Source organism: Martes martes, assembly GCF_963455335.1.
Source record: "Martes martes genome assembly, chromosome: 15".
In the NCBI taxonomy this organism is placed as follows: Eukaryota; Metazoa; Chordata; class Mammalia; order Carnivora; family Mustelidae; genus Martes; species Martes martes.
Genome location: NC_137903.1, coordinates 65,055,012 through 65,070,880, shown reverse-complemented (window position 1 = coordinate 65,070,880; position 15,869 = coordinate 65,055,012). Strand labels below are relative to the sequence as shown.

The 15,869-nt window shown below is 49.2% G+C and overlaps 1 protein-coding gene across 1 annotated transcript in view; it reads left to right on the top strand.

The window, feature by feature from the left end:
- DNM3 (dynamin 3) overlaps positions 1–3,207 on the top strand; it is a gene marked incomplete at its 3' end in the record, with an annotated part of 535,603 nt that extends 532,396 nt beyond the window's left edge. The window contains exon 21 of the mRNA XM_080824220.1: positions 3,027–3,207. Coding sequence (XP_080680346.1) covers positions 3,027–3,063 — 37 coding nt within the window. The remainder of the gene's footprint in view (positions 1–3,026) is intronic.
- Between the last annotated feature and the right edge of the window lie 12,662 nt (positions 3,208–15,869).

Below are 15,869 nucleotides of genomic sequence, written 5' to 3'. Positions count from 1 at the left end.
TACAGAAACTCTGGTCTCAAACTGCACTGTGACTCTCTAAGGAAGGGTCATGTTTCGCAGATTTATCTGACCACCATGCTTTGTTCATAAAGCACCTCACGGGTCTAGCGTGAGGGAACGCGGCTTCGGTGGCATCAGGTTAGAGAGAAAAAGCTTTGAGCAGGATGAGTCCAGTACAGACTGTCACGATCACCACGCCAGGGGGTAAAATCAAATGGAAGAGCAACTAGCGCTCCCAACTTGGGACAATCTTCCTGGACGACCCCACTGTGTCCCAGTGATGTACTAGACCCCGTGAGCGAGAGCGCAGAGGAGGGGCACAAAAGCAGACTGCAGACACACACGCAATACAGGTCTTGGAAAGACCTAGATTAGCCGTAATATACAGCGAGCCTTGTGGAGGATGCAGATCATTTTCCATACAACCTTTTCTCTCTCTCTCTCTGTCTCTTGAAAGAATTTTAAATTAATTACATTAGCCCATTATATTCCTGTAAAGGAATGGATCCAGACTGATTTAAAATTTAGAGATTACCGAACAAAAACAGAAAGGAATGCCTCTCCTTATTGCCGTTTCTGTCTCACTTTCCCAAGCCTTCAGGCTCACCCGCTGATCTGAGATACTGAGTTCCCTAAATGCTGGGCAAAGCAAGCAGAGACTGTTTTGTGAGATTGTCATAAAGCCTTCCCAGGGACACTGCTAGAGGAATTTCACCGTAAGAACAGACTGAAGCGCTGAGGTAGATCCGAGAGAATGTGGGTAACTAATCATTCTATTGAAAATTGAGTCTTCGGTATGTGAACAATGCCCTTGTGCTAGATACAGCTTCTCCTGCCTCCTTCCCTTCCTGTTCTGGCCCAACGATTCTTTGAAGCTATTTTTCAGAAAACTTGAGAAGGTATAACCTGAAATTAGAATCTTGATTAGGCCAATTTGCTTGCATGGTGAACAGTAGCATTCTAAACTTTAAAATTTGTTAGCAAATTTTAGGTACGTGCAAAACCTACTCAGCATTTCAGCTCAGTGTTCCAAGTCAGGGGTAGCCACAGTGTGAGGAGGTACATTTATAGCTCTTCATGGGGAAAGCCCAGATAGTTTCCAGCACTTGCCTTTAGGCACTTTGGCATTGTGTAAGTTATACAGAAAGTTCTGGAAGAGAAACAGTGAAAACCCAAACCCCCAAAACCCATGCTAGCGCTAACTCTGAGCCACTGCGTGGGGTCATCCTTGACAATGCTTTTTGGGCCATGAGAGGAAAGTTGGTGCAGGAGAGTGAAGAGGAAAAGAAAGGAGCCGCCTGGGGGAGTAAATGTCACTCTGGTGTTTGCGGCAAACATTCTAGCCGTCAGCTGACACACAGTCCAAGCCAGAGACTTTCTGATCCCGTTTCTGGATGAGCACAGAGAAACGAGCTCAGACGGGGAAGTGCTTTGGCATCTGCTAACGGACCGGTTAGCTCTTCAGCCCTGCGGCCTCGCGGCTCAGGTTAAGGCCTCACCTCCCCGCCCTGCCCTGCCCTGCCGAGGTCGTTAAAGCGTTCCAAAGCCCCTCCCGAGCTCAGAAATGGTTTCTGCTTGCCGGGCAGGTAATAAATCTCATTGAGCCTGACGGGAATTTAATTACACTTTCTTCACGAACACACCAGGGCTACCCATTACCTGGGTCTCTAAAGCTAAAGGCCCGCAGACCCCCCGCAGCGGAAAGGTCACCAGAAACACGTGCTTCATCATTTAAGTGGCGGAGAGGCCTCCGCGGCCCAGCCGGCCGAAACCGGACCCGAGGGAAATCGGGCTGGTCTCGGCCTTGAGGCAAGGGAAGGTTTTTCACCGCGGCTCAGAAACAGCCCCGTCCGTCCGGCTCCATTAACGGCTCGAGAAGATGAAACAGAAGTTTTCGGTTGCGGTTTTGGTAGACGCCCTGGTTCCGCTCACGGGAGTTCCGAGAGCGAGCGGGAAGGGAGTGTGTTGGCCTGTCGCACGCCCGCGGGAATGGCCAGAAAGAAGGCCCGCGGGGAGCAGGGTCCTAAGCTCACCTCACCCTGCTCCGTGGCTCGCTGGAGCCTTGAGTTCATTACCAATTTGGTAGGAAAGAGGAAATTAAAGTCCAGATGTCTGCTGGAAACCAGCGGGAAAGTGTCATCTGGCCTGTTGCTTTCCCCCTTACACGGCCGTGCACGGCAACGCGGCACTGACGCCCCCAGCAGCAAACCATCTGGAGAGGCCGACGTCAGAATGAAACCCGGCTCTGGACCCTTATTGCACAAACGTCGCCTGACACGATGCAAACCAGGCTATGGGTATGGAGAGAGATCCAGCAAACTGGATCACCCTCACCCTGCACCCCGTTCCGAATAAATCAGAACTTCGGTTGTAGGCGACTGAGACAGACCCCCCAGGCTTCCCCGGGCCTGGAAAGTTCATCCTATTGGGAGAGTCACGTGGGGCAGTTTCTTACTGGCAAATCCTCTTCTCCAGGCTCAACTCCTGACATTTTCTGTGTGATTGTTCATGGGATCACACTGCTCATTGGATCTCCTGACACCTTCTAATTTCCCTCATCTTGAAAATTGTTTTTTACCTGTTGTGACTTCTCTTTCCACTCCCTCTCCCTATGGAGATTTAACATTTCCTGGAATCTGTCGAAGTCACCGAACGTCACAAAATCAGGGCTCAGAAACAAATACTCAAGGTCATAAAGGTATTGGGCTCTGGTACTATTTCCGAGTCTCCTGAATATGGTTGCGTGGATTTATCATCCCATGGTACAAAACAAGGTTCTGGAGCGGGCTCACGTGGCTCACACCGAGCGCACGGCCTGTCGCCAGGAAGAGTCCTGGGAAATGCTTGCTTTGCCACGTGGTTCTCTCATTTCCCCTGTATGTCTGCATGTTTTTGTCTAATTTGAATTTGACCCTCATGGAATCATTTTGCATGCTTTTATTTGGATTTGTCTTATAATTTAAACATTGTTTTCTTCCTCTGCATCTGTGTTTTTCTGTTATTTTGTTTTGTTTTGTTTTCACTAGGCGACCCCCTCCTGCAGTTCCAGGACGGCCATCCTAACACCCATGACTCATCTCCTTTTGTTTCCAACAACATGTCTATCCGTGGTATTTCAAAGCCTTTCGTTTGCACTACATGTCATATGTACATAAAAACTTTTATTTTTGATCCATATCTATAATAAAAACAAAGTTTATTCTATATAAAAAAGAAATGTGTTCTGTTTCTTTTTCTAAAAAAGACCCAAATTAAAATAGTTTTCAGCTAAAACCAGGTAAGTGGTTTTAATTTGATCTTACAAAGAGCTTAACTTGAAAAAAGGTAAGTTAAGATGATATTTGGTGAAGGATGATAATCTGTCTTCAACTGAAATGTCTGCCCAATCAAAATATGGAAAGATAGAAGCACATATTGGTGAGGACGTGGAGAAAAAAGAACCCTCTCGCCCTGCTGGTGAGAATGGAAGCTGGTGTGGCCGCTGTGGAAGACAGTATGGAGAGGCCCCAGAAAGTTAAAGACAGAATTACCGTATGATTCACTAATTCCAGTACTGGGTATTTACCCAAAGAATACAAAAACACTAATTTGAAAAGATAAATGAACCCCACGTCTACTGAAGTGTTACTTATAGTAGCTAAATTATAGACGCGATGCAAGTGTCCACTGACAGACGATGTGGACATCGTCTGTGGACAGTGTATATATTTGGTGTATATATTTATACACAGTGGACTACTACTCAGCCATAAAAAAGAATGAGATCTTGTCATTTGCAGCAACATAGAAGGATCTAGAGGGTATAATGCCAAGTGAAAGATGTCAGAGAAAGACAAATACCATATGATTTCACTCATGTGGAATTTAAGAAACAAAACAAATGAACAAAGAAAAAAAAAGACAAACTGAGCAACTAACTGTTAACTACACAGAACAAACTGATAGTCACCAGAGGGGAGGTGGGTGCGGGGATGGGTGAACTAGGTCATGGGGAAGAAGGAGCGCGCTTGTTGTGACAAGCACTGAGTAAGGTATAGAAAGGTTGAGGGGCGCCTGGGTGGCTCAGTGGGTTAAGCCTCTGCCTTCGGCTCAGGTCATGGTCTCGGGGTCCTGGGATCAAGCCCCACGTTGGACTCTCTGCTCAGCAGGGAGCCTGCTTCCTTCTCTCTTTCTGCCTGGCTCTCTGCCTACTTTTGATCTATCTCTCTGTCAAATAAATAAAATCTTAAAAAAAAAAGATATAGAAATGTTGAGTCACTGTATTGTACATCTTAAACTAATGCTGTATGCTAATTATACTGGAATTTTTTTAAAAAGTGATAAAAGATGAAGCAAAAATTCTGGATATCGAGAAAAGGCACAGACGATGAGTAATTTCAGCCAGCCCCCAGGGATCTCATTAATAACTGTTATTGCACCAAAATATTTATTCCTATTTTTATTACTTTTTAAACACTCCTTGTAAGAGATAAATTATATTAAGATCATGGAAGATATTATAGGTTTGGAACACATAAACCTCACACATTCTATTCAGCAAATTCAGGGGAAAATACATCACTCAGAATACTAGTGCGTGGAAATGTTACCACCTTGAGAAGAAAGGTTCCTCGATGTACCAGTAAGTCACTGGAAGAATGGAACTGATGAGAGTGTGGAGGAACAGAGGACTTTTTTAATACCTTAATCCTCAAACGGTAACTCCAATACTGAAATTTTAAGCTACCAGTGAAAGAAACCCAAACACTTATCCAAATAAGATGTTTATTATTAAGGTAGTACATCTGCCAAATTTGCAATCTCGGATTTAAAAAAAAAGATATGAGATTTAGTTCAGAATTCTCTCTCAAAGGTTCACATGATCTAAAGTACAATTTAAAATGATCTCGTATCGGGTGAGCTCCCTTCTCTGTATGGCTCATTTTACCATATGAAGACAGAAAACTACAGAAAAGGAAAGTAAGAAATTGTCCGGAATGGGGGTGCCGCGGGCCTCCTATCCGGCCTAGGCAAGTCCTCACAAAGAAAGGCAAAGCGGCAGAGGTGGGCAGACCCTCCAGTGAAAAAATGGAGACCCCTCACTCACAATGCTCTCACTCCGGGGCACGAGAATCTTCTGTAAGGACGACCTTCTGCACTCCAAAATGCCAAAAAAAGTTTCCTTCTCTGCCTAAAATGTTCGTATGGCGCACGACATCCATTTTTACTTGTACCTCAGGTCCAGTGGCTGTTAGAACCACTGGTCATGAAAACCCAAAGGCACCGGCGCAAGGGATCACCTGAGGCTCACGTATTCCTGGGGGCAACTGGGCTGATGCAACGTAAGGCACGGCATGAGGTGCCCGTCCTGCCCTCGCCTGCTCCTCCGACAGGACGTGTCCCCATCTGATGGCATCGCCGTCCCAGCAGAGACAAGGTTCCCGGACCACTTAGCTCCACCTCCCCAAACAAAAGAAGAGGTTGTCCACTGGAAGGTTTTCACCAACTCATCTTTTCTAGGTGTTCGGTTCTTTTCCACTTTGTCTTAAACATGACCTTATTTTCATACAGTGTTACACAGCTGAGATGTTTAAAGCTTAAACTGACCTGATGAACAATGAGACAAGGAAGCCCCAACCGCACAAGAATGAAATGATTCCTAGCAACCTTCCGCTCCACAAAAGCGCCGGCCCCTCCTCACACCGAGGAGGCAAGAAAGAAGGGATGAACTGGGCTGGGGGCCGAGGGAGAAGCTGCCCGGCGCACCACTAAACTATGCTATGGTTGGTTCATATTTATTTCCCATCAGGCGTGTTTCTGTGTTTCATAACGGGCTCTCCCCCGACTCTCCCTGCCCCCACCTCCGCCCTCAGTATTCGAGAGGCTGGACAAGAGCACCATTCTTCAGAGCTGACCAGACCGGATCATCATGAGGAGCCATTACACCTTTGGCGAACATGCTGTTTCTTACATCTTCTCACCCCATTATCTTTGCACCGAGCCCCATGTCCTATTATGTGGTCTGGGAGCACCCAGAGAAGGAACGGGGCAGAAGCAGCTTCCAGAACCGCAGTACGCAATCACTGCACGGCGCTGTGACGAGAGACAATTGGAGTCCTTGCCCCAGAGAGAACCGTTGCTGAGTTCAGTGCTGAAGAAGCCACTTAAGTTCTAGAACCCAAATTATCCACCTGACCCGACGCACGCTGACCTTCCGGAACGCCGTGATTCTGACCTCTGCCGACGAAAGGAACAAAAGAACTCATTTCAGCCAATCAGAAACCAGATGTATTATTTCTCACGGAATAGCCTAGTACCAGACTCTAAGTCACAAAGTGCTGGCTGAGGAAAAGACTGTGGCGTAGTCCGTGCCCTTCGCCTTGGCTTCCCACAGAAGGCGGCCGAGTCAGAAGGCACTCTGCAGCACTCCGGCCCGGGAAGCAGCGAGGGGAGCTCCCCGGTCTCCGGCTGGAGAAATCCAGGGCGAGCAAGAGATGGAGAAAAGAGAACTAAAGGTAGGACAAAGTAGAGAAAACTTCCAGCCCTTCCCTTAGGGAGCTTCGCTGGTAAACAAACAGGGACCGCATACACACGGACAGGAATTACAGCAAACGGCCTAGCAGCCGAGAGCCAGAAGGACGTCGGGAGAGAACCTGGGCTCTTCCTTTACTGTCACGGACACGTCCGGTCGGCTTGGCGCAGGACACCCTTCGATCCTCTGGATCCCAGAGTTTGAAAATTATTATAGTTATCTGTTTCATAGCTCAGCATTAAGTACGACTTTTTAAAAAAAAATTTATTTGACAGAGACATGGCGAGAGAGGGAACACACGCAGGGGGACTGGGAAAGGGAGAAGCAGGCTTCCTGCGGATCAGGGAGCCCGATGCAGGGCTCAGACCTGAGCTGACAGCAGATGCTTAACGACTGAGCCACCCAGACGCCCCTGATTTTTTTTTTTTTTTTAAACCTCCAATGGGGGTGCCTGGGTGGCTCAGTTGTTAGGCCACTGCCTTTGGTTCAGGTCATGACCCTGGAGTCACCAGATCGAGTCCCGCATTGGGCTCCCAGCTCCGAGAGGAGTCTGCTTCTCCCTCTGACCTTCTCCCCTGTCTGACAAATAAATAAAATCTTAAAAACAAAAAACTAAACTAAAACAAAAACACGAACGTCACCTAAAGGAAGATTGCTGAAAAAGAAAAAAAAAATTTCCATAGCCCTTCCTAACCCTACAGAGTCTATCTACATAAATCAGATGTGCCCCTACACTGCTCTGTGTCCCTGTGGACAGGACACCCCAGCTGCCTCCACCACACACCCCCTTGTTTGTTTTCTTCTGTTCCTCTTGAATCCGAGTAGACGTCAGGCTGTGGGACACACCGACACTCATCTGCGACTCCCGCACGGCTTTCAACCAAATCGAATCTCACAGTATTTTGTATCAGGTCCTGATTTCCAGGCCCAGGTCACATCTTCAACGGACCTACTGCACAGGGGCCACGGACGGGCAGAGAGGAAACCAAGCCTCGGCAAACTCCCCGCGTGTCAGGGAGACCGAAGGAGTCTCAGGACGGGAATGGAGACGACACGGACGCGGGCTCTAGCTCCCCCAACAGCTGCCGGGAAAGTATGTCTCTGAAGCTTCATCTCGCACTCTGGAAAGCCCAGGGTTCGCGGCTCTTCTGGGCTGGAGCTTTTGCTCCCACTTCTCATCTCCGAGGAAGCAGCTCGGAAGGCGGCAGAGAGCAAGTCAGAGCCAAGGAGACAGCTCCTTCTGCCTGTTGCCTTTTTCTTTTTTAAAGGCAAAAACGCAGCTTGCACACACAAAAGCTGCCCAGGGCCTGAGCATCTGTTTATTTTGCAATTTTAAAAGAGCGGGAGGCCCACAGCGTTCTCACTGAGCCGCGTCCAAGTGTTAACTTGGGCTCCGCACAAGGCCACAGGGTCGGCCCGGAGCGGGGAGCAGGGAGCCAGCCGGGCTTGGGAAAGCAGGGGCAGCCGGCGAGCCAGCTTTTCACCGGGGCCCGGAGGGACTGCCGCTTCCCTCCACCTCTGCATCGGCAGAATCAATCTGTCCCATTGTCCCAGCAACACATGGTCAAGGGCCTGCAGGGCTAGCCTGTGTAGGACACAAGACCTCCAGCTGATCCGGAGTGTCATCTGCACCCGGGTGCCAATTGGTGCCAGATGGTGGCAGAAAAGGCCATTCGCCTTCCTAAGCCCCTTCCTCTGGCCCTGGGACCCCTGAGTTAGCCGAGGGGTGAGAGGCGGCGCCAACCCTCCAGTGTTGCCAGGCCCCCAGCGCTGAGCAAATGCTGGGCAGCTGGGAAGCAGAAGCTTCCTAACCCCCTCATCTCGAGGATCCCCTGTTACTCACAGTAACTCACATCTGGGAAGAGAATGTGCTGTTTGGGTTGGGTTAGCGGTTGCTATTGTTTCCCTAGGTAAAGACACACACTCACCATACCTGTGAGCTGAGAAAGAAAAAAAAAACAAAACAGCCCAGAGCATTAGCGTGGTCTAAGCTAGCTCGCCCCAGCGGGTCTCCCCAGCTGTCCAGAGCCGTCCCCTGCTCAGGGGAGAGCGCCTCCTCGCGACCGACTGTCCACAGGACCTTGGCCAAACTCTGGCTCTCATCACAGCTTCGGTCCCTTTACCCAGAATCAGACTACAAGTGGCACGGCCCCAGCGAGGGAAGACTGCGCAGTTCTCAGGAAGTTCATGTCATTATCCCCGAAAGGCTCTTGCTACAATGTGCATTACTCCAAGGATTAGTACCACAGAATTAGTACATTAATCCCATTAGCAAGCAACAGCAGCACGTTCGTGATGACAAAGCCTGCACACTCAGACCTGCACACTCAGACCGCACCTCCCCCCCGCCCCACCCCCCACCGACACTTGCATTCTCTCCCCGCCCGCTGCCTCGAACCCACCGGGATCTCGTGATGAGCCCTTTTCCCCAGCCTACGTCTGTCTGCCAAGTTCCCCTAGACTGCGAGGTCCCCCCGCAGGCCGGCGCTCCGCTCTCCACGCGGTTCTGGACAAGCCCGTCCTGTGCTGCTCTCCCGCCCTCCCATCCCCCGGGGCCTCTGTAATCTACTTCCCATGATCACCAAAACTCCCAGTACCTTCAGCCTGTCGTCCGGGTCTGTCCTTCAGTTTCGGCTCTAACCCCAACCCGAATCCCCTCTCGGGGCGCCGCTCGCCCCGCAGTCATCTCAGAAGGCGGCAGCCTGCGCCCCGCAGCCCTCATACGGCCGCGCCTGAGGGGCCCGCGTCCCCCTCCTCACTTCTGCTTTCAGACCAGTCTTCCTCCGCCCGCCCTAAAACCCTTAGCTTTGAACCTCATGGCCTCAGACTATAGCACGTTCTACCCCTCACCGCCCCTTTGAGCCACCAACCCCTAGTGCACGGTCCCTCGTTCCTTGATGATTTCACTTCCCGCTTCCCTGTCATCCTCCCCAGGACTACTCCTGTCTTAGTTCTGGGCATTTCATCTCATGCCACTTCTTACGTTCTTGGACTTCGTTTCTCCATCGCTGCCCTCGCTCTGCCTCAGCTGCTCACTCCCACAGTGACAGTCCTGTCCTTACTCTCCGCTCTTCCCTTCCTAACCCTCTAACCGCGGGGACCTCCCACTCGCTGATCTGCTCCCTGCCCCGCAGCCCCGCTGTGGTTCACTCTCCAAACCCAACTAAAATGCCAGGGTCCGTCATTACAATCACGCCCGCGCATACACACTCGTCTCCCTTACCTCCTCACCACCCGGAGGATATTCAACTCTCCATCTGCTCTGCTTTGCACCCATGTACGTGTACGTGGTCTGGAACACACACACACACACACAGTTAGTTTTGCTTTCAAGTCATGATGACCACATTCAAGTGAGCCTTTAATTCCGCTGAGCAGTTACACTAACCATCCCCAGTGCATTCACTGCCCAGCGTCCTATCTCCCGCCTTCTCAGTCCCCCAGCACCGCCTCCCTTATCTTCACTCAGCTGATTCCTTGCCTCCCGCTTCCCAGGAAAATTGAAGCAATCAGAAAAGAACTTCCCCAAATCCCCATCACCTCCTCTACCCACTTACCATCTACCCTCTCACCGGCATTTGCATCTACGTATCTGCCTTCCACTGTGAGAGTTACCACAGGTAACGGTCCTGTCCTCTGGCCAAAGCCAGGCCCTCCGCTCGTGCACTAGACCCCCTCTCCTCTCACATGCCCAAGAATATTCTCACTGTCCTCTCATCGACTACTGCTTTCCACTGTTCCACTGCCCTCAGCACACAAGGGTGGTGTCATCTCTCCCATCCCAGATTTCCGTCTGATCACAGCTGATCACCTCCACTCCCTCGAGTCATTTGTACTCGGTTCCCAGGACTCCAACTTCCAGATTGATTTGTTTGTTCTTCTCCCTGAACTTTTAATTTGGAGTTCTTGGTCCTCTTCTCGGTTCCTGCCAACCTCCTTAGTGACCTCATCCAGTCTCACAGCATTTATAGACCAACAATTCCCAAATGTGTATTTCCACCCCATACATTGCTCCTAAAATCCAAACTCGTCAAACTCTCTACTCAACATTGCAGCCCTTATATCTACATTTCATACCCTACATGCCTCCAACTGATTTTCTTCCCCAAATTTCCACCCGTGTCGCCTTGGCTCCCAGCTCAACTGATCACATCTCTTTCTCTTTCAATTTCTCAGGCCAAAACCCTTAAGAGTCATTTATGCTTCTTCTCGTTTTCATAACCCACATCTAATAAGTCAAAAAGCCCTTAACTCAACTTTCAAATGATATCAGAATGTGACTCGTTTCGCCACTTCTGCTATCACTCTGTTGTTCTGAGCACCATCATCCCTGCTTGGGCGACTCCAAGTGCCTCCTAACGCTGCTTTCTGCTCCGGTCCTGCCCCACGGCAAAACCAGAATGTGCCTTCCAAAATGTATGTCAAATCATGTCCCTCTTTTTCTCCAAGCCCCCCCCAATGGCTCCCATCTCCAAGTAAAAGCCAGAGTCCTCTCACTAGCCTGCAGTGTCGTACGGGATCTAGAACCCCACATTACCTCCTTGGCCTCGTCTTTTGTTCCCCTTGGTCATCCACGTCGGCCCCTCCCTGCTCTTCCCCAAACATGCAGGCAGCCCGGGGTCTTCTGCCAGCGCGTGTACAGCAGCTCGTCCCCTGGGAATCTGAATGAGCCCCTCATCTTCAAGTCCTCGGTCAAATGTTACTTACGAGACCACCCCGACCCCTTATGTAACACCGCTGATACTCTCCCCCTTCCCCCACAGCATCTGTTATCTTCTACTTGGGTTCCTTGTCTGTCTCTTCCGGTAGAAGGTGAGCTCTACTAGACCGAGGACCTTTGTCCACTTTGCTCCTAGATCTATCTCAAGCACACAGAACAGTATCTGTCATGCAGTATATGCCCAGTGAGTATCTGCTGAGTGAATACATTCCTGAGGCCAAACATCATAAAATGTGAATGGCAGAAAGTGAGTAGAGATCAACATGGGTGGACAAGAAATATTTTGCTAGATGTTGGGGGTAGGAATAAGGGAGAAAGTGGATACGGGATTGGAGAAAGGAGTAAAAGCAACTGCCTACCCGTCAGCCTTTGGCCCTGGATGCCATTCAGCTGTCAGAAAAGCAAAGTATCAGCCCAAACTGACAATACAGCCTTGGGCACGTTCCTGGCTCACTACAAGTCTCAGTCCCCTCAACTGTAAAATGAAAATAATACCTGTATTACAAGACTGTTACGAGAAGTAAATAAGATACGGCATATAAAGTGCCTAACACAGTGCCTGAAACACACTGGGTGCTTGAAAATGTAGCCGTTCTCATTTATCAAATCCCAGCATGCTGTTTACTTCCTGAATTTTGGGGGACCTCAAACGATGTAGTTATTTCTCAAACCACAACTCATCAAGAATTCCAAGACTGTTAACTTTCATTACAAAAAGGAGTATCAGTAAGTTCCACAGGATGGCACTGTGTCCCAGCCCGGTTTCCCGCATCCAGGGGGTTTGAAATAGTGTAAAATTGTGTGACTGATGCCCTCTGCTGGCCCTTCTTTGCCTTGATCTTGAGCCTTTGGCTTAGGTGTAGAATGGCTCCATGCCTCCTTGAACGCTCTCAGCATGGATTCTTAAATCCACAGCATAAGCCAGCTGCCCACAGGCTCCCTCAAAAGTTTCCAGCCCTGCATGGTACAGAGGCGTAACCCAGACACCAAGTTGGTCACCGCACAGAACCAACGTGCTGCTCTCCTCAGATGCCCGCACAGCCTTCTAGCTACCTGCCGGTCCTCTCTGTGAACCACACCACGGCCACAAAACAAGGCACAGCCGCTGCCCTACAGCTCTGCCTCTCCCTGATCCTTTCTATCCCAACCACAATGGTGCTGTTTCGGAGGGACAGGCAAAGCTACCTCCTCAATTCCCCCCTCTTTGCTCTCACTTGCCAGCACCACCCTCCATCCAGCCTTACCTATCGACCAGAAGGTTGAGAGGAAGCAGAGCTGGGAGAAAGGGGTGCAGAGAAGGGAGGGCTAACAGTTTCCTATGCAAGCAAGCATTTGGTTTGGGATTTTAATTCCAAGGCTACCGCGATGCCCTCCCCTTCCCTTTCCCTTCCCACATGCACCGTAATATCCTCCAAAAATCTAAGTCATTAATGTTCTGCTTGCACTCTTCCAAAGTAGCTTGAATTTAAGAGACTGGTTGCATCACTGTGCTTTAGCGACGAGTAGCTTTCCCAACGACTGTCACACCAGGTCATACCCATCATCATCCAGGCCTATGTCCCTGTGCCAGCAGCAACCCCAAGTGGCGCACCTAAGTGAGCCTCATCATCCCTCGGGGAGTACTGCGTATGGGCTTAACATTTTCTTACAAAATATTTACAGCTTATTTGTATTTTTTCCCCAAAATCTTTTTGGAATCCACTGATGTCCTTGGTCTGGGGAACTTCTTGGAGCTACACGCAGAAAGTGCACAAAATTATACTTTCATTTGTCTGAAACTCACCCTGCTCGAATTCCAAAGGGTGTCCTCTCCCACTCATGATTCGGTGAACAAATCAACATTCCCCTTGACCCTTGTCAGTGTGAGAGGTGACGACTGTATCTCTGCTGAGCCTTCCTTCCAGGCTGTGGTGTTCAATTCTCTAATCTGTTTTCATACGGCATTCTTTCCCTTTGGTTATCATTTTGATTTTTAAATTCCCCTTCTGTGACCCATCTCTAATTCCTCTATAGCCTGGTTATAGGGCAACCAATTCTGTACAAAGAATTCCAACTACAAAAAGACTAGATTCTGTTTAGATCTCAATACCCTTCTAGAATATGCCCAGAATGTGAAGGCAATGTCTTCCAGATACATTTGCAACACCTTAGTCTGAGTGTCCCATCTCAGGCACCTCAAACTTAATGTGTCCCATTCTCATTTTATCTTTGTCACCTCCAAACCTGTTCTCACTTGTTTTTTTCATGGAATAGTGAATAAAACAAAAATCTGCTTAAGGAAGAGGCCCCACTCATCCGCTAGTCCTTTCCATTTCCCAACACGAGTCTCCCAAGATCTCGGAGAATCTCTGGCATCAGGCCCCTCATCTCCACGCCCACTGTCGTCACCACCCTTCGTCCAGACACTCTTCACCACTGCCACAGAGGTCCCCAGGCTCAGCCTTGTAGTTTGGCCTCAAGACTGCAGCTAAAATTTTATATATATATATATATATATATATATATATATATGCATAAACATGTGTTCGGTAGGAATCTTATATCCCTTTTCAAAAACCCTTAATTTGTATTGACTATAGGACACGCTAATTCGAAGTATTCAGCACTTTCAGACCTCAAGCCCTCTCCCTACAGCCCGTCTATTCTGTGCTTCTGTCCCCTGCCAGGATGAAATCAGGACCCTGAACACTTTGAATGTGCTGTTCACCCTGGTGGGAATATCCTTCTCGCCACATTTCTACCTGGACTGAGTTCGACCCTACACCCTCACATCCAACCCTCAACTCCCCATCCCCCTGCCGCCACCACACTGAACCACAACTGCCAAACTGAACAGGATCAGGCCTTGGGGGGCTCCACATCCTATATACAGCGTGACGGAGAAGAGTTGAAAACGACAGCACAGGCCCATTAATTCATCCACTGAAACTACTCTTGAAAATGGTTCAAATTTGGAGAACTTTCTATTCATCAAACTTTGATTCAAATTTGGAAAACTTTCTGCTCATCAACACGGATGTGGCTGTGAGTTCCATGAAGTTGATCATCAGAAACCCATTCAAATAAGGCAAATGTACTAGGATATAAAGAAATAAAGCACAATTTTATACAATTCTTTACCACCGTCAACCATTAACACCTGCCCTGTTCCTAATGTGAGCCACACAGTAACTCGGAGCCAGTTCTGGGCCCTCTCAAGGCACGAAAAGGCCACACCCAACACAGGCAGTAGAGGGATGCCCCGAGCTCAAGTCACTTTCCATGATTCATCTCTCCCCAAGAGCCAGTGGCCTTGGGACTGCGGAAAGAATCTAACGTGCCGTAGGGAAAACGACCCATCCCAATGAAACACTATACTCATCAGTCCAAGTTCAAATCGGAGTGACGTGAGGTAAGAGAACTGAAGACACTAATTCACACCCCTGCTGAAGACAAGACTCTTGAGACATCTATGTTCAGAGAAGAAGAAAGCAGAACTCTTCCGGAAGACGACGACTCAGATGAAATTTCTGGCTTGAAGCTAATCTCTAGTGAGATGGCTCAGGACCTGCCCCCAATGACTTATTTCAGGAGATACCAGCTACTCTGGGAGGCGCCTCGTGCTTTCTGTACTTGATCCTCTTCAAGTCCTCCTACAGGTCAACTTGGTAACAGGAACCGCTGACATGACTGCAGTGTGACGTGACTGCAGTGTCAGTGTTCCTGGAGCGTTCTGCCTAGATCTCAATCACCACAGCTCCAGAGGTAATACCTCCATTCCCATTTTATAGGTAAAAAACGAGACACAGAGCAGTTGCATAATTAGCCCACGATCTAATCATCTCCTCCCTCCTACCTAAGCTGGACTGCTCCCAATGACCTGCAATATGAACCCCAAATTCTTGTCATTCGAACCTCCCGTTCCACCTTTTCCTCCAGTCCCCATAACCCTAAGCCCCCATGAAATACTGTCCTACCTTCGTGCGGCCCGAAGAACAGATGTGGCACAACAGTGGCCAGAGGCTGCATCCGAGCGTGGTTTCTGTCAGGATTTAAATTTGACAGAATTTACAAGTCAGATTCCACATGAAAAGTCCCATTTGCAGCTACTGAGATTTCATTTCAGATTTTACTCAGAATCCTACGGACCTGCAGCCAGGCCTACATTCTGGCCAGAAACCCTCAGCTGGAGCGGGAGCTGCCCTCGCCGGCCAGGGCACGCTCCGTCCCGCGCTCAGCTGCCATTCGCCGCATGAAGTCTGCTGGCTTCTCTTGTTCGTATTACTTACCTGGTTCCTAAAGGCCTTTGCCACCTTGCCCTAAAACCACCTTTTACCTAAATCCCAGTCTCCCCTCCAAGACCAAGCTCAAAGGCCACCTCCTCTAGTGAAGAGTTCCCAACTAGGTCAGCCCCTCTGAATGCCCCTGGCATTCTGATTACGTATCGTGACATAATCTGATTATGTATTACGTGATTATGATTACATGACACCTCACACTCTCCCTTGTGGTTAGCCTCTCCACGCCTCCCTGAGGGCTGAGGAGAAGCTCGGAGTCAGGGTGAAGGGACAATTCTGTGATCCTAGCCAATAAGAGAGCACAGCATCCAGGATTCTCACATTCGAGCTCTACATAAATAAAGGTAGAAGTGACTTTACA